General features: G+C 43.3%; 1 protein-coding gene across 6 annotated transcripts in view; it reads left to right on the top strand.

The window, feature by feature from the left end:
- The window catches only part of trpn1 (transient receptor potential cation channel, subfamily N, member 1), a 375,819-nt gene that overhangs the window by 192,476 nt on the left and 156,053 nt on the right, over nucleotides 1-27,290 (top strand). For all 6 annotated transcript variants that reach the window (XM_068031339.1, XM_068031338.1, XM_068031337.1 and 3 more), the window contains 4 exons: nucleotides 5,918-6,022; nucleotides 8,223-8,321; nucleotides 14,369-14,470; nucleotides 15,891-15,992. In XM_068031339.1, coding sequence (XP_067887440.1) covers nucleotides 5,918-6,022; nucleotides 8,223-8,321; nucleotides 14,369-14,470; nucleotides 15,891-15,992 — 408 coding nt within the window. The remainder of the gene's footprint in view (nucleotides 1-5,917; nucleotides 6,023-8,222; nucleotides 8,322-14,368; nucleotides 14,471-15,890; nucleotides 15,993-27,290) is intronic.

Raw genomic sequence — 27,290 nt, 5'->3', positions numbered from 1 at the left:
AGATTCCAACTTGCTTTACTTTTGAAAAGTAGTCACTGCTGCAATGTAAGAAATAGGGCAGCAAAATTGATGTTGTTCGAGGGATAAATATTGGCCAGAACTCCACTGCTGTTCCTTGAAATAGTGCCATTGGATCTTTTACGTCCATGTGAGAGGGCGGATGGGGCTTTGGTTTAATGTCTCATCTGAAAGACGGCATTTCTGACAGTGCAGCACTCCTTCAACGCTGCACTGGAGTATCAGCTTAAATTACATGCTCAAGTCTCTGGAGTGAGACTTGAGCACACAATCTTCTGACTCAGAGGCGACTACTGAAAAACTATTGAGTCAAAGCTGACACGTAAGCAGACGTTCCATCCTCTGTGATCCAAAATGTTCCATCATCCGTGGTCAATAATGTTGAGAACTTTGTTTCGAACAGAGATCCCTTGCATTTGACTGGAATGCATCACATTGTGGCTATGTAATCTCTTCATCTTTGGTGGGCAGTCAACTCACAGATAAAGAGTCATGCCGTAAACCAATCGACAGTTTACTTAACATAACACAAGTAAACAATCAGAACTAAGTACAGAACAGCACGTTTCTGGTAGTGGAAAACATCTTGAGTTACAGAAGGTCGAGAGGCCAGCAGTGACTAGTGGTACCAGTTACTGCAGTCTGCTGGAACTTTCCTGCAGAGATTGGGGATGAGTTCCCAGAGCTTTTATCCTAATTGGCTTAAGACTCTTGTCTTTCTGTATGTTGTTAATTATAAACTTTACTATCGTCCTCGATGTATCAACATATTAGATGCTTGAAGCTGCTAGCCCATTTTCACTGCTGGCTATGGGTTGTAGATTTCTGATCTCAGTGCAGGTAATCGAATATAAACTTATAGTTGGAACCCTTGGTCATAGGGTTATCCACCAAAGACTCAATGGTCCTATCCCCACGCGCAGGCTTTGACCCCATTCTTCACTTCATGTGTTAGTTCAAACGAAAAATTAACACACTGTTATTTTGTTAACGTTCAAGCAGTGTTTCTGAAAGATGCACCAGATACTGACATTTAGATTGAATTGCTGTTATAATAATTTGATGGACAAGAGATTGAAATGACCATACACTCAATTGCATTAAGATATTAATCTCCTCTTTGTTTCGAGAAACCAATACTCAGATGCCTATTGATTTTCATTTGCTAGAAAGATGTTTTTTCGTACTTTCTAGAGGCAGCTCACAGAAATCGTAATTAACTCTGTGCGTACCATTGCTAATAATAAGAAATACAAATAAGCAATCTAACAGACAGAATCATAGAATCATAGAAATAGAATCATGTAAATTTACAGCAAGGAGGGAGACCATTCGGTCCATTGTGTGCACACAGACCGACAAACAGCCACCTAGCCTAATCCTACTTTCAAGTTCTTGGTCCATAGCCTTGTAGGTTACAGCACTTCAAGTGCATATCGAACTACTTTTTAAATGTCATGAGGGTTTCTCTCTCTACCAGCCTTTCAGGCAGTAAGTTCCAGATCCCCCACGACCAGCTGGGTGAAAAGATTTCCCCTGAAATCTCCTCTAAACCTTCTACCTCTTAACCTAAATCTATGCCCTCTGGTTATAGACCCCTCAAACAAGGTGAATAGGGCCTTCCCATCCACTCTATCTAAACCCCTCATAATTTTATACACTTTAATTAGATCTCCCCTCAGCCTCCTCTGTTCCAAAGAAAACAACCCTGCTCTATCCAAACTTTCCTCATAATTAAGATTCTCCAATCCAGGCAATATCCTTGTAAATCTCCTCTGTACCCTCTCTAAGTGCAATCACATCTTTCCTATAGTGTAGCAATCAGAACTGCACAGAGTACTCCAGCTGTTGCCTAACGAGTGTTTTATACAGTTCCAGCCTAACCTCCCAGCTTTTATATCCCATGCCTTAGCTAATAAAGATAAGTATCCCATATGCCTTCTTGACCACCTTATCTACCCATCCAGTCACCTTGAAGGATTTGTGAACATGCACTCCAAGGTCCCTCTGTTCCTCTACATTTCTCAGTATCCTACCATTTATTGTGTATTCCCTTGCTTTGTCAGCTTTCTCCAAATGCCATACCTCACACTTCTCCAGATTGAACTCCATTTGCCACTGTTCCATCCATCTGACTGGTCCATTGCTAACTTCTACAGCATTTTTCTTCATTATCAACCACATGATGAATTTTTGTATAATCTGCAAACTTCATAATCGTACCCATTACATTCAAGTCCAAATCATTGATATTTAGCACAAAAAGCAAGGGACATAATACTGAGCACTGAATCACCCCACTGGAAACAGCCTTCCAGTCACAAAAACACCCATTAACCATTACCCTTTGCTTCCTGCCTCTGAAGCAATTTTGGATTCAACTTGCTACTTTGCCTGGGGTCTCATGGGATTTTACTTTCGTGACCAGTCTGGCATGTGGGAGGTTATCAAAAGCCTTGCTAAAATCCATATAGACCACATCAAATGCACTACCCTCATCAACCTCCTTGTTACCCCCTCAAAACGTTCAATCATATTAATCAGACACCACCTTCCCTTAACAAATCCATGCTGTCTGTCTTTGATTAATCCGTATCTTTCTAAATGAAGATTTATCCTGTCTCTCAGAATTTTTTCCAATAAGTTTCCCACCACTGAGGTTAGGCTGACTGGCCTGTAATTACTCAGTCTATCCCTTTCTCCCATTCTAAACAATAGTGCATTAACTGTCCTCCAATCCTCTGGCACCACACCTGTAACCAGAGAGGATTAGAAAATGATGGTCAGAGTCTCAGCTAATTCTTCTCTTGCTTCCCTTAACAGCCTAGGATATATTTCATCTGAGCCTGGGGATTTATCCAGTTTCAAAGATGTTAAATACTTACTCTCTCACTTTGTTAATTTCATCAAATATTTCACACTCCTCTTCCCTGATTTCAATGTCTGTATCATCCCTCTCTTTTGTGAAAGCAGATGCAAAGTAGTCATTAAGAATCATACCCACATCCTCTGCCTCCACACGCAGGTTACGCTTCTGGTCCCTAATAGGCCCTACTCTTTCTTTGGTTATCCTCTTGCTCTTTATGTAGTTACAAAAATTTTGGGGATTTTCCTTGATTATATTTAGAATCATAGAGTTATACAGCACAGAAACAGGCCCTTCGGCCCATTGTGTCTGTGCCAGCCAATATTTGCCAATATTTTTTCATGCCCTCTCTTTGCTTTCCTAATTTCCTTTTTAATTTCATCCCTACACTCTAGGTTTTCTGCAGTACTGAGCCTTCGATATCTGTCATAAGCTTCCTTTTTTTTATCTTCTCCTTTAAGCTACTTGACATCCAGGGGGCTCTGGGTTTGTTAGTACCACCCTTTTTCTTTAAGGGAACATACTTGCTCTGACCCTCACTGTCTCTTCCTTGACTGCCTCCCACTGATCGGGCACTGATTTAACTTCAAGTAGCTGTTTCCAGTCCACTTTAGCTAAACCACATCTCAGCTTAGGAAAATCAGCTTTTGCCCAATTGAGAACTTTTATTCCTGGTCTATCTTTGTCTTTTTCTATATCTACCCTAAATCTAACTGAATTATGATCACTTCAACCAAAGTCTTCCCCAACTAATACTCCTTCCACCTGTCCAGCTTCATTCCGTAAAACTAAGTCCAGGACCATCCCCTCTCTTGTTGGGCTTGGTTCATACTGGCTAAAAAAGTTCTCCTGAATTCAGTTGAAAGATTCTGCCCCCTCTAACCCAGTTAATATTAGGGTAGTTGAAATCCCCCACTATTATAGCCTGAAAGTTTTTGCACTTCTCCGAAGTGTACAAAAGCACGTTCTTACACTGAGTTTCCTGCCTCTGTGTTTATTGAGCCATCCATTGAGTGTTTGCAAAGCACGGAATGTTTCATTAAAAATATTAGCATCCTCTGTAATTGCTACCAACATTTTAAGAGCTTTCCTACACCCTTTCCTGGACAAGCTCCCAAAGCTCAGCCCAATGTTGGCCAGGAGCTTGTCTAAAACTTTGTAAATGAAGCTGACTCCTTCAAATCAGGTGAGTGGAGTTCTCCAAGTAACAGAGTGAAGGAGTTGTGCATCATCCAACTTATGCCTAGTTGTAACCCTGACTGGGGGATCTATCCCTTTACATCGAGGTTACACTTTAAAAAAATCTCTGGCCTTAAATACAAACTATCCAGTCCAAAACTAGGCAGTGGCAACACTAATTCTCATGTACTATTATGAACTTTTAATCAATTATAAAAATACCAGTCCCTAGAAAAATCACTTCCAAAGGCCATGAGTTTTACAAGAGTTTTACACTTGGTGGGGTTATTAAAGCCTATTCAAATTTGGGGTGAAATTTCAACACAGTGTTGATAGGTGAACTTGCACCTCTTCTCTTAGACTCTTAACCCGTTGGGTGGGGAAAATGGTGAGAGCTCACGACTCAATACACTCGGTACTCTTTTAACAGTTTATTGTACCACCGATAACTTGCAAACATCATCCCTTCAAGTTGAATCAATACTCGCAAATGCTGTCTCTTAATTTCTGAACTGCACTCACCCTATCGATCACTCAGAGGATTATGATCCCATCTGCGTGGATGATCAAGTCTGCCCACGATTATCTTTGCAGGTTGCTGCTCTTGTCCCTAAACACACATTTCTCATAGTACAAAAATTACACTTGTGACAATGATTGATGCAAACACCTCCCGCTTTTCATTGAAACTTCTTAAATCATACAACAATTCTACATCTTGTGTTCATGAATAGACCATTAACATATGAAGATGTTTTGATGGGGAAGATTCTGGCTTATCAACATTATCAAATGGGTGAATGAGTTTTGCCCAAATGAAACAATTTTTCGGATTAGCATTTCCAAGGGATGTGAGTGTCAACTAGACATACTGGAACCCACAGCTCGTTAGCTTGTAAGTGCTATTTACAGTCTGGCTACACATGTTAAATGGTTGAGCTAAGTCACTTAAACCTGGATAGACGCATATCATTGTGTTGTCTGATTGCGTCTCTTGACTAGTATATTCATGAAGTCACTCGTTTGCGTCTGTGTCTCTATATGAATAATTTCATGTCAGCTCCCAGCTTGTCTTCAAAGTTCAGTTAAAAGTCCTGTTGGTTCCTGGGATACGAAACTTGGCCCATTTATGACGATTATCAACTTACAAACTGCCTTTGCAGTGCAGCTGCTTCAGTTTAATTTAAGTTAAATAATGCATTTTTGCTGCAGAACTGCTGCACGGGCATGAATTTATTTTTAATAGTCGCCAAGGATTTCACCCTAATTATCATTGCAAATACTGAAAATAAAACTAATTAGACAGTCTGTGGTAAATATCTTTTTTCCCTTCTTGCTTTTTATCTTACATACGTTTGTCAGCAGTGGCTCAGTTGGTAGCCTTCGAGTCAGGAGGTTGTGGGTTCCAATCCTTGTTCATGGACTTGAGGCCAAAACTCAAGGCTGACATTTTAGTACAGTGCTGAGGGAGAGCTGCACTGTTGGAGTTGTCAGCTTTTGGATGAGACATTAAACTGAGGCCTCGACTGTTGCTCACATGGATGTAAAAAATCCTATTCCATGATTTGCAGAAGAGCAGGGGAGTACTCACCACTATTTTGGCTATTATTTATCCCTCAGTGAACAGTACTAAAAAAAACTGATTATCTGCTCATTATCCCATTGCCATTTGTAGGACCTTGTGTGGAAATTGGCTGCCATGTTTCCTCAAACAGTGACTACACTTCAAAAACTTCTTCATTGGCTGTAAAGCACTTTAGGTCATCTTGACACTGTGAAATATGCTATATAAATGCATGTCTTTTCTTTCTACATTATTTCTTTACTCGGTCTCACTTTGTTCTCTTTCCACAGGATGGTTGCATTCCATTGTTTCTTAGCGTTGAAATCGGTAACATCGCAGTCTGCAAGGAGTTGCTTAGTGTTAATGCTGATCTACAGCTCAAGACACAAAGGAAGGTAGAACTGAACAATGGTCTGTGACAAGTATTGTTGGAGCTATACAGTAAGGCTTGTCATCAAAGGGAAGAAAATCATGGGGCAAGCCCATTCAACCTCCCAATGCGTGTTCCCAGTGCACAAAGTTCTGTGCTGGAAATACTGAAGATAAAACTGTACTCTGTGATATTCCACCAGATTACCCAACTGAAATAATTTGACCCTCATCTCTCCTGCTAATACAAACTCATTTTCTGTTGAAGTTCTGTTCTGAGTCAAAATCCTCTGTCCTCTAAGGCCATGAGATAGGTGTATTCTTTATTGAATCCAAAGCAAAGCCTCTTCTCAATGTTGAGATTATGCAACATACAGCAGACCACAATCATTTTGCACACTTTGGCTGCATTGTATTCTAAATTTTCCTTGCAAACTGTCAAGGTACTTAAATTGCTGATTGAGGAGACTGATGAGTTGTTCGAGGACCCAACTAAAATACTGTGGATGCTGGAAATCTGCAATAAAACAGAAAATGCTGCAAATACTCATCTGGTCAGACAGCATTTGCAGGGAGAGAAACAGAGTTAACATTTCTGGTTGATGACCTTTCATCAGAATTGGAAGAAGTTAGAGATTTAATAGTTTATATGCACGTACAGAGTTAGAAAGAAATTTGTGGCGAGGAAGGAGGCCATTCAGCCCATCATGTCTACCAAAAGAAGAGCTCTCCAGCCTGATCCCACTTTCCAGCTCTTGGATTGCAGGTTATGGCACTTTAAGTGCATATCCAAATGCATTGTTTCCCCAGAGACCCTCAGCTTTGTTAGGTGCGCTCATTCTTTAATTTTTGCATGAAATTCAGTAAAGCCTCTGTCGTGCGGCACAGTGGCACAGTGGTTAGCACTGCAGCCTCACAGCTCCAGCAACCCGGGTTTGGTTCTGGGTACTGCCTGTTTGGAGTTTGCAAGTTCTGCCTGTGACCGTGTGGATTTCTGCTGGGTGCTCCGGTTTCCTCCCACAGCCAAAGACTTGCAGGTTGATAGGTAAATTGACCATTGTAAATTGCCCCTAGTATAGGTAGGAGAATGGTGGGGATGTGGTAGGGAATATGGGATTAATGTAGGATTAGTATAAATGGGTGGTTGTTGGTCAGCACACACTCAGTGGGCCAAAGGGCCTGTTTCAGTGTTGTATCGCTCTATGACGAAGAGCCTGTTTCAGTGCTGTATGACTCTATGTATGTGCTGTTCTTTTGGAAGTCCAGTGCTGCTTGCCCAACCCTTTATCTAATGACAAGCACAAAAGCAGCAAAATTCATATTGCTACTGTTTTGTTAGCTTTGAAGATGATTCGCACCACTTGTGCAAGGTCTGAACTGGATTTGTAGACAATACAGGCTGTATTTTGACTCTGTGTGATAGTGTAAAATGGCTGATAGTGAATCAGCAGCCCCTTTCACATCCCTCACAATTCTTAGTTCCATTGACTTCTATAAATGCTGCACGTTACAGGGTTGTAACACTCTTGGCATCCAGTATATTATGAAATGGCGCTAATATCGGACATCTGCACCTCCGAGAGGGCTCAAATGGATGGAGAGAGGAGCAGAGTTAAAGGATATTGACGTGAAATGTTAACTCTGTTTCTCCCTTCACAGATGCCGCCTTACCTGCTGAGTATTTCCGGCATTTTCTGTTTTTATTTAGATTAGAGATACAGCACTGAAACAGGCCCTTCGGCTCACCGAGTCTGTGCCGAACATCAACCACCCATTTATACTTATCCTACACTAATCCCATATTCCTACCAAACATCCCCACCTGTCCCTATATTTCCCTACCACCTACCTACCTACACTAGTGACAATTTATAATGGCCAATTTACCTATCTACCTGCAAGTCTTTTGGCTTGTGGGAGGAAACCGGAGCACCCGGAGAAAACCCACACAGACACAGGGAGAACTTGCAAACTCCACACAGGCAGTACCTGGAATCGAACCCGGGTCCCTGGAGCTGTGAGGCTGCGGTGCTAACCACTGCGCCACTGTGCCGCCCTTTTTATTTTGGATTTCCAGCATCTGCGGTATTTTACTTTTGTGTTGAGCTCACATGGATATTTTTCACTGGAAGTTATAGGGAAATGACTTTTAAACTTATATTATGTATCTGTTGGAACCTTTAAAATGAAAAAAAACTGCACCTAATCTTCTGACTTATTTTCTAGGATAATGGCGACACAGTCTTACACGTTTGCTGCAGAAAAAAAGATACAGAACTGGCTAAACTCTTGGTGGAGTTAGGTGCTGGTGTTGATTTCCAAAATGTGAGTACAGAATAATAATGACCAGTTATACTGTTGCAGGGTGATAGCACAGTCAACAACCAAATCACCAAGACTGCAGAGGCTGAAAGATTGAAATTCCAGTAATTTACAAACCGGGAATTATTTCTTCCTTTGTAGTTCTCATTTCTAGTTCCATAATACAGCTAAGACCGCTTCAAATAACACAAGCAACTATATATGAATGAATCTGCCTCTTCATAAGATTTTATTCCCTGTCGCACCCAACTAATATGGTTCAGTGAACAGACATCATCTTTGTTCATTGACAAAGATTCTTTCTGTATTTGCTAAATGGTGGTACAATTTTACCACATAAGGGCAGATGGAATTTAATACAGAAAAGTGGAAAGTGTTACATTTTAATAGGAGGAATAAGGAGAGGCAATATTAACTAAAGGGTATAATTCTGAAGGGGGTGCAGAGTTCTTGGTTATGTTCCTAGTAATCCAGAGACATAAGTTCAGATCCCACCAGTTAATTAAATGAATCTGGAATACACAGTTAGTCAGTTAGCATTAGCAATGGCAAGCATGAAACTATCAGATTGATAGAAAAAAAGACACGCATCAGCATTCACCAAGGAGAAGGACTTGGTGGATGATGAGCCTAGGGAAGGGAGTGTAGATAGTCTGTAGATAGTGGTGAAAAAGGCATAGTCAGATGCCACTTGAAGTCTCCAGGTGACATTAATGAACAGTCTGTGGTGGGTAAGCATTCAAGGCTGTAGCAGGCATCACACAGTTCTTTCAGCAACAGGTTGTAGCAACAGGTCTATTTAAGCTTTAAAGTAGCAGCCTAACAGTAGAAACCTTCTTTGAGATTTCAGGAACTTCCAAAGATACAAAAGGCCACCCTTGAGCCAGAGATTTTCCAGAGACTGGAGACAATGGGAAATTTTGCTACCTTCAACAATGCAGGCTTCCTCTTCGCAAAGGAGTGTTACTCCACAGAATGTAGCAACTCCTCTTTTTTCTGGGACTTTTCCTGTCTCTCAGGCAGGTTAAAACCTCACCTTAAATGTTGCACTTTTCAACTTGAAATGAAAAGCATATTTCCAGAGTGAATAGGTCTTTTTCTCTGGTCTATCAGTAAATCACAGCTCCAAGCCAGCTCACAGCTCTCTCTCTCTGTTCTGTTTCACTGCAGAACTGAAAGAAACAGTTTTTTTTAACAGAAGACACACGATAGTCGTAAACATTTCTGGTTGCTTGGAAACAAGTTTACAGCCTGCACTTCAAATACCGAATGTCAACATTCAGTCACTGTTCACAGTCTTTTATTTTCAGTCTTAAAGGCGCACAGACCTCCTAGTTTTAAAAAAAAACAAAAATCTTATGACAAGAAGGTGCAGAAAAGATTCATGAGAATAATTCCAGGGATGAGGGACTTCAGTTACATGCATAGATTGGAGAAGCTGAGGTTGTTTTCCTTAGAGAGGGGAAGGTTGAGAGGAGATATGATAGAGATGTACACAATCATGAGGGGTCTAGACAGAGTAGATAGAGAGAAATTGTTCTTGCTGACAGAAGGGTCAAGAACCACAAGACACTGATTTAAAGTGATTGGCAAATGAACCAAAAGCTACATGAGGAAAAACTTTTATTTTTGCAGAGAGTGCTTAGCATCTAGAATACACTACCTGAAAGGATGGTGGAGGAAGATTCAATTGTGGCTTTCAAAAGGAAATTGGATGGGCACCTGAAGGGAAAACATTTGCAGGGCTACATTCCCCCATGGGACGAGCTTAATTGCTCTTGCAGAGAGCCCCCAGGGGCTCGACAGGCCAAATGGCCTCCTTCTGTGCTTTACCTATTCTATAATTTTATGATAAGGTTGAAACATTGAATCATACTTAAAATTGCTGTTTTTCAGAACACAATGAATGTGACTATTCCAGCTATCACTCTACGTGAGCCGAAGTAGTGCCTCTTTAATAGCAAAATAAATTGTGTCAATATATTTATGACATCCTGTTAGATGTCCTTCAAGTAGCTTGGCTGTGAAGCAGAAGGTAGGCAGTTTATGTTTCTGCCCGAGCATCCAAACCTCCTTCCGTAGTTTGGGTAGTCCTCAGCTCAGTCACAATGGATGGGGACATGACCCATCAACAGAAGCTTTCAACACAAGAAAAATGATGGTTAAAAACCGGTGGCTGAATTAAGAGGTCACAATTAACTTAAAGGCAAAGCAGAAATATTTTAACATATAAAAGGAGTTGTGAGGACTGAGAGTTGTACAAATGCCAGTTGAGGATAACTAAAATGAGAATCAGAGACAAATAGTAAGGTAGTTTGTAGATAGCAGAAAGGATCCGAATGTTAATTGTGGGAGTGAATGAAGTGCAAAAACTTCATTTTAGGAGGTAAATAGTTTAGATACTTGGAAGGAGAGAAAATGGGAAATGTGTTTAATACATACCATACACCAGCCTTCAAAAACTGCAGGCAAATAATTGCTCTAATTTATGTTAACTTCAAAGAATTAATTAAATTAGTGGTCATGGTCATTGAGAAAGTCCTGCTGGTGAAGTATTTAAAGGTTAAGGTGCATCAACTTGATGGATTAAATCAGTAGTTGGTCTTGTTTAGTGATAGATGATAAACAGTGCTGTCTCAGGTAAGTGACTAGTGGAGTTTCACAGAATGTGGTCCTATGTTTCCTATTGTTCACACAATTCATAAGTGAAATGGAAGAGCATATTTCTTGCACTTTAATAATACTTGTAAGTGAAGGTAACTGATGTGATCAGGTTGCAGAACATGAAAAACTGGAGTAATAAGCTAAGTAATAAGCAAATATTTTTGAAGTGGATGAATTTAAAGATATTGAACGCAGACATGATAAAAACCACCTGAACCCACAAGCTAATGCTCCCATTCGCATTCCCGCCGGGGAGTTAAAATCAAGCCGCACGTGTGGCACACCATGACATCAGATGTTAAATAAGGTATATTATGAAATTGGAATGAGTCCTGGAGTTTTGTTTGATTACCTTCAGGGTCATGGAGTAATTTCGCTATTTTGCCTAGAAACGGAATGGGTTTGGTCAAACCCGAGGTAGATCAGGTTTTACATGGTCTGTGGCAGGAATTGGTTTGCTTTAGCTTTTACATGTAAATTACATGTGTGCCTCAAGGGCAAGTAGGGATGGGCAATAAATGCTGGTATAGCCAGTGATGCCCACATCAAATGAATAAGATAAACTTAAATAGGTTCTTATTTCAAAGAGAGAGAAAGGGAAAACAAACATTCTTTGAGCTTTGCCAGTCAAATATGATCCAGATGAAGGGTGCAGTCACGATGTTGGGGGTTTACTACAGGGCTCCCAACAGCCAGCGGGAGGTAGAGGAGCAGATATGTAGACAGATTTTGGAAAGATGCAAAGGTAACAGGGTTGTAGTGGTGGGTAATTTTAACTTCCCCTTTATTGACTGGGACTCACTTAGTGCTAGGGGCTTGGATGGGGCAGAATTTGTGAGGAGCATCCAGGAGGGCTTCTTGAAACAGTATGTAGATAGTCCAACTAGGGATGGGGCCATTCTGGACCAGGTATTGGGGAATGAGCCCGGGCAGGTGGTCGAAGTTTCAGTGGGGAAGCATTTCGGGAGCAGTGACCATAATTCCATAAGTTTTAAGGTACTTGTGGATAAGGATAAGAGTAGTCCTCGGGTGAAGGTGCTAAATTGGGGGAAGGCTAATTATAACAATATTAGGCAGGAACTGAAGAATTTAGATTGGGGGCGTCTGTTTGAGGGTAAATCAACATCTGACATGTGGGAGTCTTTCAAACGTCAGCTGATCAGACTCCAGGACCAGCATGTTCCTGTGAGGAAGAAGGACAAGTTTGGCAAGTTTCAGGAAGCTTGGATAACGAGGGATATTGTGAGCCTAGTCAAAAAGAAAAAGGAAGCATTTGTAAGGGCTGGAAGGTTAGGAACAGATGAAGCACTTGAGGAATATAAAGACAGTAGGAAGGAACTTAAGCAAGGAGTTAGGAGGGCTAAAAGGGGTCATGAAAAGTCATTGGCAAACAGGATTAAGGAAAATCCCAAGGCTTTTTATACATATATAAAGAGCAAGAGGGTAACCAGGGAAAGGGTTGGCCCACTCAAGGACAGAGTTGGAAATCTATGCGTGGAGCCAGAGGAAATGGGAGAGGTGCTAAATGAGTACTTTGCATCAGTATTCACCAAGGAGAAGGACTTGGTGGATGATGAGCCTAGGGAAGGGAGTGCAGATAGTCTCAATCATCTCATTATCAAAAAGGAGGAGGTGTTGGGTGTCTTGCAAAGCATTAAGGTAGATAAGTCCCCCGGGCCTGATGGGATCTACCCTAGAATACTGAGGGAGGCAAGGGAAGAAATTGCTGGGGCCTTGACAGAAATCTTTGCATCCTCATTGGCTACAGGTGAGGTCCCAGAGGACTGGAGAATAGCCAATGTTGTTCCTTTGTTTAAGAAGGGTGGTAAGGATAATCCAGGAAATTATAAGCCGGTAGCCTTACGTCAGTGGTAGGGAAACTATTAGAGAGGATTCTTCGGGACAGGATTTACTCCCATTTGGAAACAAACGAACTTGTTAGCGAGAGACAGCATGGTTTTGTGAAGGGGAGGTCGTGTCTCACTAATTTGATTGAGTTTTTTGAGGAAGTGACGAAGATGATTGATGAGGGAAGGGCGGTGGATGTTGTCTATATAGACTTTAGTAAAGCCTTTGACAAGGTCCCGCATGGCAGACTGGTGCAAAAGGTGAAGTCACACGGGATCAGAGGTGAGCTGGCAAGATGGATACAGAACTGGCTCGGTCACAGAAGACAGAGGGTAGCAGTGGATGGGTGTTTTTCTGAATGGAGGGATTTGACTAGTGGTGTTCCACACGGATCAGTGCTGGGACCTTTGCTGTTTGTAGTATATATAAATGATTTGGAGGAAAATGTAGCTGGTCTGATTAGTAAGTTTGCGGACGACACAAAGGTTGGCAGAGTTGCGGATAGTCATGAGGATTGTCAGAAGATACGGCAGGATATAGATCGGTTGGAGACTTGGGCGGAGAAATGGCAGATGGAGTTTAATCCGGACAAATGTGAGGTAATGCATTTTGGAAGGTATCATGCAGGTGGGAATTATACAGTAAATGGCAGAACCCTTAGGAGTATTGACAGGCAGAGAGATCTGGGCGAACAGGTCTACAGGTCACTGAAAGTGGCAACGCAGGTGGATAAGGTAGTCAAGAAGGCATTCGGCATGCTTGCCTTCATCGGTCGGGGCATAGAGTATAAAAATTGGCAAGTCATGCTGCAGCTGTACAGAACCTTAGTTAGGCCACACTTAGAATATTGCGTGCAATTCTGGTCGCCACACAACCAGAAGGACGTGGAGGCTTTGGAGAGGGTACAGAGGAGGTTTACCAGGATGTTGCCTGGTCTGGAGGGCATTAGCTATGAGGAGAGGTTGGAAAAACTCGGATTGTTTTCACTGGAACGACGGAGGTGGAGGGGCGACATGATAGTGGTTTACAAAGTTATGAGCGGCATGGACAGTGTGGATAGTCAGAAGCTTTTTCCCAGGGTGGAAGAGTCAGTTACTAGGGGACATAGGTTTAAGGTGCGAGGGGCAAAGTTTAGAGGGGATGTGCGAGGCAGGTTTTTTACACAGAGGGTGGTGAGTGCCTGGAACTTGCTGCCAGGGGAGGTGGTGGAAGCAGATACGATAGCGACGTTTAAGAGACATCTTGACAAATATATGAATAGGAAGGGAATAGAGGGATATGGGCCCCGGAAGCGCAGAAGGTGTTAGTTTCGGCAGGCATCAAGATCGGCGCAGGTTTGGAGGGCCGAATGGCCTGTTCCTGTGCTGTACTGTTCTTTGTTCTTGTTCTTTGTTCTTTGTCTCGCTTTGTCGGGACTGTATTTTTCCTTTCAATCAGAAAGCACAAATTACAGCTTTCTAATACAACCTGCAGTAACACAACTGGCTGTTTTCTGCAAAGTTACTTTGCTTCAACCTTTGCTTGTTTCTTCAATGCAGGACGACGGCCAGACTCCCTTGCATGTTGCTGCCTGGGAAGGGGATGAATTCATGCTGAAATTCTTCTACCAGTACAAAGCCAACCCAAATATTGCAGACAAGGTACCTTTAGTGTTCAGTATACATCAGTTAAAATGATAATAAGAAGTAAGAATTCAGTGTGGTCCCAATAGCAAAAGAAATTTTAAAAGTTATAACTCCTGACTGTAAAAAAATTGTCCTTGGGATGTGGATGGCATTGATTAGCCAGTGTTTATGGCCCATTTGTGAGAACATTACATGCTGCATGTAGGCTGGAACAGGTAGAGGGTGGCAGGCTGTTTTGTGGAAGGACGTGAATGACTTTCATGACAATCCAATATGCTAATTTTCTTGCCCAGAAATTATTAGATTTATTGAACTATGAGGAAATGCTGGAGAAACTTGAATGTTTTAGCCTGAAAGAGAAATGTCTGGGGGGTAATTTCGAAGTGATATCTAAATAAAGGTACAGAAAAGGTAATCGAGAATAGTTCCTTAATCAAACTGCAGCAATGGAACTAGGGGAGACAGGTGCAAACAAGTAAAAAATCATTTTGGGCTGATGTTAGGAAATTCCTCTTCACGCAAATGTGTGATATAAACTTCCAGATCGAAGAGAGGAGATGAAAACCATTTAAGAAACAATTTGATACTACAGTAGGGGAATGTTAGGATCATAGAATCATCGAAAAGTTACAGCACAGGAGAAGGCCATTTGGCCCATCATGTCTGTGCCAGCCCTGTTAAGAGCAACTCAAACAGTCCCACTCCCCCACCTTTTCACGGTAGCCCTGATTTTTTTTTTCTTCTTCAGATAATTATCCAATTTCCTTGTGAAAGCCACAATTGAATCTGCCTTCACCACACTCAGGCAGTGCATTCCAAATCCTAACCACTAGCTGTGTAAAAAAGTTTTTCCTCACATTGCCTCTGGTCCTTTTGTCAATCACCTTAAAGCAGTGTTCTCTGGTTCTCGACCCTTCCGCCAATGGGAACAGTTTCGCCCTATCTACTCTGTCCAAACCCCTCATCACTTTGAATGCCTCTATCAAATCTCCTGTCAACCTTCTTTTCTCTAAGGAGAACACCCCCGGTTTCGCCAATCTGTCCATGTAACTGAAGTCTCTTATCCCTGGACCCATTCTTGTAAATCATTTCTGTACCGTCTACAATGCCTTCATGCCTTCACATTCTTCCTAAAGTGTGGTGTTCAGAATTGGACACATTACGCCAGTTGAGGCCAAAAAAGATCTCTATGACATTCCTCATCTGTAATTATCTTGCAATTTTGTGAAGACCTAGACAAAAAGTACAATTTTATTTATTTGTAGACAATGAGATGAGGATTGCAGGGAACAGAAAAAATGTAATATGCAAGGCTTTGAGAAGCACAGCCGGAAAACACATGGGATAAGTGTCTCTAAATTGAGGTCAACAATATTGAATTACACTGAGTTTTGACTTGATTTAATACAGACCGATGCCTTCTCCTCTGTTCCAGCTGGACCGGTCCCCATTACACATTGCTGCCGAGCGAGGACACACCAATGTGGTCGAAGTATTGACTGAGAAATTTAAGTCCAATGTGCTGGCCCGAACCAAGGTGCTTCCTTTCGTCACAACTTTCAAACTCTGGCATGTCTCAGTGGTAACTAAATAAGCAGTATTTGCAAAATGACAAGACGTATTTTAATCTGAGTTGGGCACAAGACAGGTACAAATATATGAAAATGATGGGACAAAAATCGTGAATAGATTCTTCCTACCATCTCATTACCATTAACCGTGGAGAGAGAAAAAAGAAAAACCCAGGAGCAATAAATAGAGGAAAATTATTTTTGAAAATAAAATCCTCCTTCTTTATTGGAAAGTAGTCAGGGTGTTCAATGACCTGTTTATCACCAGATGATAGTAAATACTGAATACAATATGAAGATTCATTGTCACCAGGAGCTGAACAGAGGTATTCAACCCAGAAAAAATAAATTTCCCCAGTTGTGCAGAAAACATGACTGCGGCTCCTCACACCCCCACCCCACTCCTCCTCTGAGGACAGTGATCACTTTTTTGTCATAAAAGAGAAATTTATATGCTTGGAGTAATGCTAGAGGTTGATTTGAAAAGGCCTTAAGTTGTAGAATAAAATCAGAAACTTTACGTTCCCACTGTCCTTCTTCAATTGAAATGAAACACCCACACAGGGCGGAATCTCGACCACTTAATCCGTGCGGGAATGGTGAGCCCAGTTTCAGGTGAGGAACCTGATTTCCCGATGGTGTGGCTTTGCTGACGCTGTTTCCCAGGGCAACAGCGTTAGCATCCCGTCTCTGGGCTCCCCGACCTATTAGGGAGGGCGGGTAGAATGACTCATCTGTTCGGTCAAAGGAAAGATTTCTAATTTAAGGGACAACGGAATGGGTTGCAAGGGCTCACCAACACTTGGATTTTTGAGGCTGCAGCAACCACCGGAATGGAGGAGACCTGGGAAGTCTGCCGCCCCACCCACCCCCCCACCCCCCCTCCCCCAACCACCCTGTTTCCCCAGCAACCCCTGCTACAACCTCGGGTCTCTCACTCTTTCCTAGAGGTCCTGCTGCAGGATCTGAGGGACTGGATTGAGCTGATCTTTCCCAGGGATGGGAAATGGGTGGCTTTTCCCAATGCCTTCCCCAGTTGACATCAAACACCCACACAGTGTCAAAGCCTGTGGGCAGAGAGCAGGAGATAGTATGTGCACTGTGGTCACTTGCCACATGGCATTAAAGGCCTGCTCAGTCAGCAAAAAGAACCCAACCCAAAACCGACCGAACCACAGCAGACCCAAGCCCGACCCGGCCCGAGTCCCTCTCATTTTGCCCTGAGCCCGACCCCGACTCAGCCTGAGCCTGACCTGATCATCCCTTTACTTACCATTCTGTCACCGAACCTGCAGGAAGCCGGAACCTAACAGCACTGTGGGTGTACCTACCTCACATGGACTGCAGCGGTTCAAGAAGGCAGCTCGCCACCACCTTCTCGAGGGCAATTAGGGCTGGGCAATAAATGCTAGCCTGGCCAGTGACACCCACGTCCCAAGAATGACTTAAAAAAAACTGCAGCGCATGCATGATGACATCATAGTGATTTCACTCTCACTGCGCAGACTCAATTTCGCCCCGGACTCCCAGCTCAGGTAAGTTTTTTATTTTTAATACTTACCGGCAGAGCACTTACCGTGTGTGTCTGGCCCGACCCGGACTCGGCCCGACCCAACCCGAGCCCGAAAGCCGGACCCAGAAGAGGGGCCTGACCTGACCTGAACCCGACACATGTCGTCGGGTCCTGTCGGGTTCGGGTTGGGTAGCAGGCCTTTACATGTCATTATTGGGCAGGTAAATGCCAAAACCAGACAGCACCAAGCTGCAGTGGGATTTAGATCAGAAATGTTTGACAGTCTTTTTTGCTGACGAGTTGGATCTGTTGTCAGATCTTCATGTGAATAAGAATGAAAACCTCCCAGTTTTACAAGGTTTCAAGAAATTATAGCCTAGAAATTGTTGTTAGCAATATTATAAACACTTAACACATTCATACAATGGTCTTCAATCTACTATTTTAACAGATGTGTTAACCAGTTTAAAGCAAACAGATGAAAATTCAGATTAAAATAGCAGTTACAGGAATGTCATACAAATGTGTTAAACATTTGTCCATTAATATCGCTAAGAGAAATTTCTAAGCGTAATGCATTTTGACTATATTAAACTGCATAACAGTAGGAGCAGATTGATTTTTAAAAAAAGAAATGAAATAAAAGCAAAGCATACTTCATAACATGGAGACTGAGTGCAATAAATATGCTGTAAACTGACTTGGGACTATTTGACTTGGCTGACAAAATGTCCCATGTCAAGAATCTCTTTGATGAGCATAATATTTACCAGAAAATTAAATTCAGAACTCAGACTAGCATTCTACTTGAGCTCTCGTCACACAAGGTTCCGAGTTTCACAGTTCTGAGCCATGCAGCCTGCTCTGAGGGTGATGCCAGCTAGTAACTACCTGGAATACTAATCAGCAGCAATCAATCTCACAGGGATCCCTGTGCCTCCTCCTTCGGCCCACAAGCTACTGGCATAGTTGTGCAGGGCTCTTCAAAACTCCAGCCAGAGCCTTGGAAATACTTGTCAAAGGCAAATTGTATCTGTCCCACCTATTTTTCTTTTGATGGTTAGGCTGAGGTCAGGTATCAGTGCACTCCATCAGTATGACATTGCTTTGTTCTTTTCTGTTTGGCATGCAAGTGAATAAAGAGGCATGACAATTAGAAACAAATGTAATAGCAGGAAGGAAACACACATAGATGAGCTTCAATGAACAAAAGCCGAAGAGTTGCATGGCGATAGCAAAGGGCAAGTATGTGGCACAGTCAGGTGGTTCCCTTGTTGGCAGCAGCCTGGTGATAAACCCTACATTTCAATAGTGACTACACTTCAAAAGTACTTAATTGACTGTCAAGCGCTTTAGGACATACTAAGGTCATGAAAGGCACTATATAAATGCAAGTTCTTTCTTTCCTCTTTCACATAGCAGAAAGCACTGGCTGGCACTTCAGGCTGAAATAATACTAAAATAATAATATAATAATAAAGCATTATTAACTAAGATGCACTTTTGGAACTGAGGGTAAATCATTGGAATATGAACTCAATGTAGCAAGGTTCATTCATAGTCTGCTGTACTCAGCATGAATGTTTTAATGGTGCTTCTTGTGAAATTTGTGTATTGAGGTAAGAGACCTAAAAAAAAATACATTATCACTTGCCACTTATCAACCCAAGCATGAATGTTGTCCAGGCCTTGCTGCATACTGCTTCATTATCTGAGGCGTTGTGAATGGAGCTGAATACTGTGTAATCATTAATGAACATCCCTACTTCTGACTTGATGACAAGGACGGTCATTGATGAAGCAACTGAAGATGGTTGGGCTTAGGACACTACCCTAAGGAACCTCTGCAGCAATATCCTGGAGCTGAGATGATTCGCCTTTAACAACCACTACTGTCTTTCTTTGTGCCAGGAATGATTCCAACCAGTCGGGGCGGCACAGTGGCGCAGTGGTTAGCACTGCAGCCTCATAGCTCCAGCGACCCGGGTTCAATTCTGGGTACTGCCTGTGTGGAGTTTGCAAGTTCTCCCTGTGTCTGCGTGGGTTTCCTCCGGGTGCTCCGGTTTCCTCCCACATGCCGGTTGATAGGTAAATTGGCCATTATAAATTGCCCCTAGTATAGGTAGGTGGTAGGGAAATATAGGGACAGGTGGGGATGTGGTAGGAATATGGAATTAGTGTCGGATTAGTATAAATGGGTGGTTGATGGTCGGCACAGACTCGGTGGGCCGAAGGGCCTGTTTCAGTGCTGTATAACTAAACTAAACAGTCGAGAGTTTTCCCATTGCCTTCAATTTTACTAGGCCTCCTTGAATCCACACTCAGTCAAATGCTGCCTCGCCTCATCTCTGGATTCAGTTCATTTGTCCGTGTTTGGACCAAGGCTATCAGGTGAGGTGAGAGTGATTGCCCTTGATCAAAATCAGCATTTGACCGAGTGTTGCATCAAGGAGCCTTAACCAAATTGAAGTCAATGGGAATCAGGGTGAAACTCTCCACTGGTCAGAGGCACATCTAGCATAAGGGGAGATGGTTGTGGTTGTTGGTCATCTCAGCCCCAGGACATCACTGCAGGAATTCCTCAGGGTAGTGTCCTAGGCCCAACCATCTTCAGCTGCTTCATCAATGACCTTCCCTCCATCATAAGGTCAGAAGTGGGGATGTTCACTGATGATTGCACAGTGTTCAATACCATTCGCAACATCTTGGATACTGAAGCAGTCTGTGTCCATATGCAGCAAGACTTGGACAACATTCAGGCTTGGGCTGATAAGTGGCAAGTTACATTTGCACCACACAATGACCATCTCCAACAAGAGCGATTCTAACCATCTCCCCTTGATGTTCAATGGCTTTACCATCACTGAATCTCCAACTATCAACATCCTTGGGGCGGCACAGTAGTGCAGTGGTTAGCACCGCAGCCTCGTAGCTCCAGCGACCCTGGTTCAGTTCTGGGTACTGCCTGTGTGGAGTTTTAAGTTCTCCCTGTGATCGCGTGGGTTTCTACCGCAGCCAAAGACTTGCAGGTTGATACTTAAATTGGCCATTGTAAATTGCCCCTAGTGTAGGTAGGTTGTAGGAGAATTGAGGGAAGGTGGGGATGTGGTAGGGCATATGGGATTAATGTAGGATTAGTATAAATGGGTGGTTGATGGTCAGCACAGACTCGGTGGGCCAAAGGGCCTGTTTCAGTGCTGTATCTCTCTATGACTCTACCATTGACCAGAAACTGAACTGGAGAAGTCACATAAATGCTGTGGCTACAAGAGCAGGTCAGAGGCTGGGAATTCTGTGACGAGTAACTTACCTCCTGTCTCCAGTCCACCATCTACAAGGCACAAGTCAGTCGTGTGATGGGATACTCTCCACTTGCCTGGATGACTGTGGATCCAACAACACTCAGGAAGCTTGACACCATCCAGGACAAAGCAGCCCACTTGATTGGCACCCCATCCACCACCTTCAATATTCACTCCCTCTACCACCGATGCACAGAGGTAGCAGTGTGTACCATCTACAAGATGCACTGCAGCAACTCACCAAGACTCCTTCGACAGCACCTTCCAAACCCACAACCTCTTCCACCTAGAAGGGCAAGAGCATCAGACGTGTGGGAACACCACCGCCTGCAAGTTCCCCTCCAAATCACACATCATGCTGACTTGGAAATATATCACCGTTCCTTCACTGTCACTGGATCAAAATCTGAGAACTCCCTCCCTAACAGCACTGTGGATGTACCTGCAACAAATGGACTAGAGCATTCAAAAAGGCAGCTCACCATCACCTTCTCAAGGGAAATTAAGGATCGGCAACAAATTCTGGCCTTGCCAGTGTCACGGCCAGGTGAGGAGGAGGGTCTCAGACTCCCCTCTTGCCCCTTCCTCTTATTTGATTGCAACTGGGTTTATTCCTTGAAAACAGTGGTTGTGCTTACCACCTCCATGAGTGTTTTACCTTTTATCTTTACTGTGATTGTGGAAGAACCAATCGGACAGGTTTTCTTGAGTTTAAACAAGGAAAAGGTAAGTTTATTATACTTAACACTCTAACCAAATTTTAAAAATACAAAAAAAAAGCTACATATTCATGCACACATTGACATGAGAATCACTCACACACAAATAGATTAAAAGGAGGCAAAAAGTAGATTTGATGGTTGGATTAAAGTCCAGAATAAATGGAACTTAAATACAATATGTGAAGTAGATTAAAGTCCAGAATAAGTGGTGTCCCACAGGGATCTGTGTTGGGGCCTCAATTATTCACATTTTATTTATAGATACAGCATTGAAACAGACCCTTCGGCCCACCAAATCTGTGCCAACCATCAACCACCCATTTATACTAATCCTACATTAATCCCATATTCCTACCCCATCCCCACCTTCCCTCAACCTACACTAGGAGCAATTTACAAAGGCTAATTTACCTATCAACCTGCAAGTCTTTGGCTGTGGGAGGAAACCGGAGCACCTGGTAGAAACCCACGCGGTCACAGGGAGAACTTGCAAACTCCGCACAGGCAGTATCCAGAATTGAACCCAGGTCACTGGAGCTGTGAAGCTGCAGTGCTAACCACTGCGCCACTCTAAACATTATTCATTAAAGACTTGGATGATGGCATAGTAAGTCATATATCCAAATTTGTTGATGATACAAAGTTAGGCGGCATTGTAGAAGGTCTAGATGATAGCATAAAATTGCAAAGAGATATTGACAGACTAGGTGAGTGGGCAAAACTGTGGCAGATGGATTTCAATGCGGGCAAGTGTGAGGTTATACATTTTGGACAAAAAAAGATAGAGCAGGGTACTTTCTAAATGGGAAGAGGTTAAGTTTAGTGGATGTCCAAAGAGACTTGGGGGGTTCGGGTGCATAGATCTTTAAAATGCCACGAGCAAGTGCAGAAAATAATCAAAACGGTTAATGGAATCCTAGCCTTTATATCTAGAGGGTTGGAGTATAAAACCCTGGTTAGACCCCATTTGGAGTACTGTGAGCAGTTCTGGGCACCACACCTCAGGAAGGATATATTGGCCTTGGAGGGAGTGCAACGTAGGTTTACAAGAATGATACCTGGACTACAGGGGTTAAGTTACAGGGAGAGATTACACAAATTAGGCCTGTTTTCACTAGAATTTGGAAGGTTAATGGGTGATCTGATTGAAGTCTTCAAGATATTAACAGGAGAAGACAGGCTAGATAAAGATAAACTATTTCCACTGGTTGGAGATTCTAAAACTAGGGGGCATAGTCTAAAAATTAGGGCCAGACCATTCAGGGGAGATGTTCAGAAACATTTCTTCACGCAAAGGGTGGTAGAGGTTTGGAACTCTCTCCCACAAACAGCAGTTGAAGCTAGAACAGTTGTTAATTTTAAATCTGAGATAGATTTTTGTTCAGCAAAGATATTAAGGGATATGGGCCAAAGGCAGGTATATGGAGTTAGGCCGCGGATCAGCCATGATGTCATTGAATGGTGGGACAGTCTCGAGGGGCTGAATGGCCTATTCCTGTTCCTATCTTCCTATGTAAATACAATCTGTGAAGTAGATGATCCAGTAGTCCTCGGCTAAAGCTGTTGTCATGCTCGGCCCCCACCTGCCAAGAATGAGACACATTAATTTTGTCATGAACATTGATTTTAAATTGTTAGTAGAGCAAGGGGAGGACTTGGTGAACAGATTGGCCGTGGCTGGAAGGGACGTTTGCATATTGGCAGTCAGTTTCTGGAAGGACAAAGCAGCCCTTCCCTGACATTCAACCCACAATGGACTTTTGATCACCAGACGTTGAATGAGGGGGAGCTCGCATTCCAGGTTGACTGCTAAGATGGCCGAATACACAAACAGACATGGTCAAACCAGCTCGTCACATGACTAACCTGCTGGGCGACCTATGCTTTTTGAATTTGTACAAACAGTTTGGGCAGAAAGCTGTTTGCTCCTGGACTGAGAAGATCACTCTCCTGTCTGCTCCCATCTCTTTCTCACAAGCCTCTGAATCCACTGAAGACACATGAACCCCAAGAGAGAGAAGTATCCTACAGCGAACAAGGTTTAAGAAGAATACTGGGCCCCAACAAAAAGCAAGATCTACCTACAATCAAGGACTCTACAGTGAGCTCAAAGAACCATAACAACAACTCTTCAGATCTGGCCTCAAACCTTTTCACTTTATTTTTCTTCTGCTCTTTTATAGAGTCATAGAGTTATACAGCACAGAAACAGACCCTTCGGCCCAATGCGTCTGCGCCGACCAGCAAACCCCCATCCAATCTAATCCCATTTTCCTGCACTTGGCCTGTAGCCTTGTATGCTACGGCATTTCAAGTGTTCATCTAAATAGTTCTTAAATGTTGTGAGGATTCCTGCCTCTACCACCCCTTCAGGTAATGTGTTCCAGATTCCAATCACCCTCTAGGTGAAAATTCTTTTCCTCAACTCCCCTCTAAACCTCCTGCCCCTTACCTTAATTCTATGTCCCCTGGTAATTGACCCCTCCGCTAAGGGAAAAAGTTTCTTCCTATCTATCCTATCAGTGCCCCTCATAATTTTTGAATATACCTCAATCAAGGTCCCCCCTCAGCCTTCTCTGCTCCAGCTATGATGAGAGACTGAAAAGGCTAGGGTTGTTTTCCTTAGAGCAGAGAAGGCTGAGGTAGCTGTGGGAGTCGGTGGGCTTATAATGAATAATAGTAGACTGCCTCTCCCCAGAGATGGAGACAGAGAAGTCGAGGAAGGGAAGGGAAAAGTTGGAGATGGACCATGTGAAGGTGAGAGAAGGGTGGACTTCCACAGCTACCTCGACTACCCTTCTTTTTACCCTGCCTCCTGTAAGGACTCCATTCCATTCTCCCAGTTTCTCCATCTCTGACGTATCTGCTCTGATGATGCTACCTTCCACAACAATGCTTCTGATATGCCTTCCTTTTTCCTCAACCGAGGATTCCCCCCCCATTGTGGTTGACAGGGCCCTCAACAGTGTCCGGCCCATTTCCCGCACCTCTACCCTCACCCCTTCCCCTCCCTCCCAGAACTGCCACAGGGTTCCCCCTGTCCTCACTTTCCACCCCACTAGCCTCCAGATCCAAGGGATCATCCTCCGCCACTTCTGCCACATCCAGCGTGATACCACTACCAAAAGCATTTTCCCCTCCCTTCCCCTGTCAGCATTCCGAAGGGATCGTTCTCTCCGTGACACCCTTGTCCACTCCTCCATTACCCTCCACCACTTCGTCCCCTTCACACGGCACCTTCCCCTGCAATCGCAGGAGGTGTAATACCTGCCCATTTACCTCCTCTCTCCTCACTATCCAAGGCCCCAAACATTCCTTTCATATGAAGCAGTGATTTACTTGTATTTCTTTCAATTTAGTATACTGTATTCACTGTTCACAATGTGGTCTTCTCCACATTGGGGAGACCAAACGCAGACTGGGTGATCGTTTTGCGGAACACCTCCGTTCAGTTCGTAAGCATGACCCCGAGCTTCTGGTTGCTTGCCATTTCAACACCACCCAACCCTGCTGTCATGCTCACATCTCTGTCCTGGGATTGCTGCAGTGTTCCAGCGAACATCACGCAAGCTTGAGGAACAGCATCTCATTTACCGATTAGGCACGCTACAGCCTGCTGGACTGAACATTGAGTTCAATAATTTCAGAGTATGACAGGCCCCCCTTTTTATGTTTAGTTATTTTTTCTTTTTTCTTTTTTTCTTTTTTATATTGTTATTTTATTTTAGTTTGTTTCTACTGTGCCTACCCACTGTTCCTGTTTTTTTTAATGTTTGTGCTTGGAGTGCTTTGTGCTTTGCAGTCTATTCACACCCTCTCTGCACTAATGCTTTGTCTTTCAGCATACCATTAACATACCGTTTGCCTTTGTTCCATGACCTTCTGGTCAGTTATTCTCTGTGATCCTCTGTCCTATCAACACCTCTTTTGTTATCTCTTGCCTCACCCCCCGCTTTACTTGCTTAAAATCTTTTACATTTGTAATATTTGCCAGTTCTGATGAAGGATCACTGACCTGAAACATTAACTCTGCTTCTCTCTCCACAGATGCTGTTAGACCTGCTGAGTATTTCCAGCATTTCTTGTCCTTATTTCAGATTTCCAGCATCTGCAGTATTTTGCTTTTACCAAAGTAAGGAGGTTATGCTTCAACTATACCGTTCCCCAAAGACACATTGTACAGCGAGCTCGCCACTGGTATCAGACCCACCGGCCGTCCATGTCTCCGTTATAAAGACGTCTGCAAACGCGACATGAAATCGTGTGACATTGATCACAAGTCGTGGGAGTCAGTTGCCAGCATTCGCCAGAGCTGGCGGGCAGCCATAAAGACAGGGCTAAATTGTGGCGAGTCGAAGAGACTTAGTAGTTGGCAGGAAAAAAGACAGAGGCGCAAGGGGAGAGCCAACTGTGCAACAGCCCCGACAAACAAATTTCTCTGCAGCACCTGTGGAAGAGCCTGTCACTCCAGAATTGGCCTTTATAGCCACTCCAGGCGCTGCTTCACAAACCACTGACCACCTCCAGGCGCGTATCCATTGTCTCTTGAGATAAGGAGGCCCAAAAGAGATACAGGGCATTGGTGAGACCACTTCTGGAGTACTGTGTACAGTACTGGTCTCCCTATTTAAGGAAGGATGTAAATGCATTGGAGACAGTACAGAGAAGGTTTACTAGACTAATATCTGGAATGGGCGGGCTGTCTTATGAGGAAAGATTGGACAGGCTAGACTTGTATCTGCTGGAATTTAGAAGAGTAAGAGGTGACTTGATTGAAACATATAAGATCCTGAGGGGTCTTGACAGGGTGGACGTGGAAAAGAATCTCAAACTAGGGGTCACTGTTTAAAAATAAAGGGTCGCCCATTTAAAACAGGGATAAGGAGAAATTTTTTCTCTCAGATGGTTGTAAGTCTTTGGAATTCTCTTTCTCAAAAGGCGGTGGAAGCAGAGATTTGAATATTCTTAGGGCAGAGGTAGATAGATTCTTGATAAGCAGGGGAGTGGGAGGTTATCGGGGGTAGGTGGAAGTGTGGAGTAATCAGTTTAGCCATGAACTTATTGAATGGCAGAGCAGGCTCGAAGGGCTGAATGGCCTACTCCTGCTCCTAAATCATATGTTCGTTTATTTGTACATTCATATTCTAAGCTTTTTATTTAAACCATAGGGTTTCTATGCAGCCAGAAATTTGTACATCTTTCTTTAGCTTTCTTTTAGTAATTTGTTTAGTTTATGTTTAGAGATACAGCACTGAAACAGGCCCTTCGGCCCACCGAGTCTGTGCCGATCATCAACCACCCATTTATACTAATCCTACGCTAATCCCATATTCCTACCACATCCCCACCTGTCCCTATATTTCCCTACCACCTACCTATACTAGGGGCAATTTATAATGGCCAATTTACCTACCAACCTGCAAGTCTTTTGGCTTGTGGGAGGAAACCGGAGCACCCGGAGAAAACCCACGCAGACACAGGGAGAACTTGCAAACTCCACACAGGCAGTACCCAGAATTGAACCCAGGTCGCTGGAGCTGTGAGGCTGCAGTGCTAACCACTGCGCCACTGTGCCGCCCATAATTTCCCATCATGTGAAGCCCCTTGTAGTCAACCTTCCAGGTTAAGATGTGTGTAGAATTTGCAAGAACACTAGGCTGCATCTTATCTAACTGTTCTCAATGCGGTCTACTCTACATTGGGGAGAAAAAAATGCAGTGACCGCTT

The sequence above is a fragment of the Heterodontus francisci genome, chromosome 5, assembly GCF_036365525.1.
Source record: "Heterodontus francisci isolate sHetFra1 chromosome 5, sHetFra1.hap1, whole genome shotgun sequence".
Taxonomy (NCBI): Eukaryota; Metazoa; Chordata; class Chondrichthyes; order Heterodontiformes; family Heterodontidae; genus Heterodontus; species Heterodontus francisci.
The sequence above is the reverse complement of the archived record's forward strand: the minus strand, read 5'-3'. Positions and strand labels throughout refer to the sequence as shown.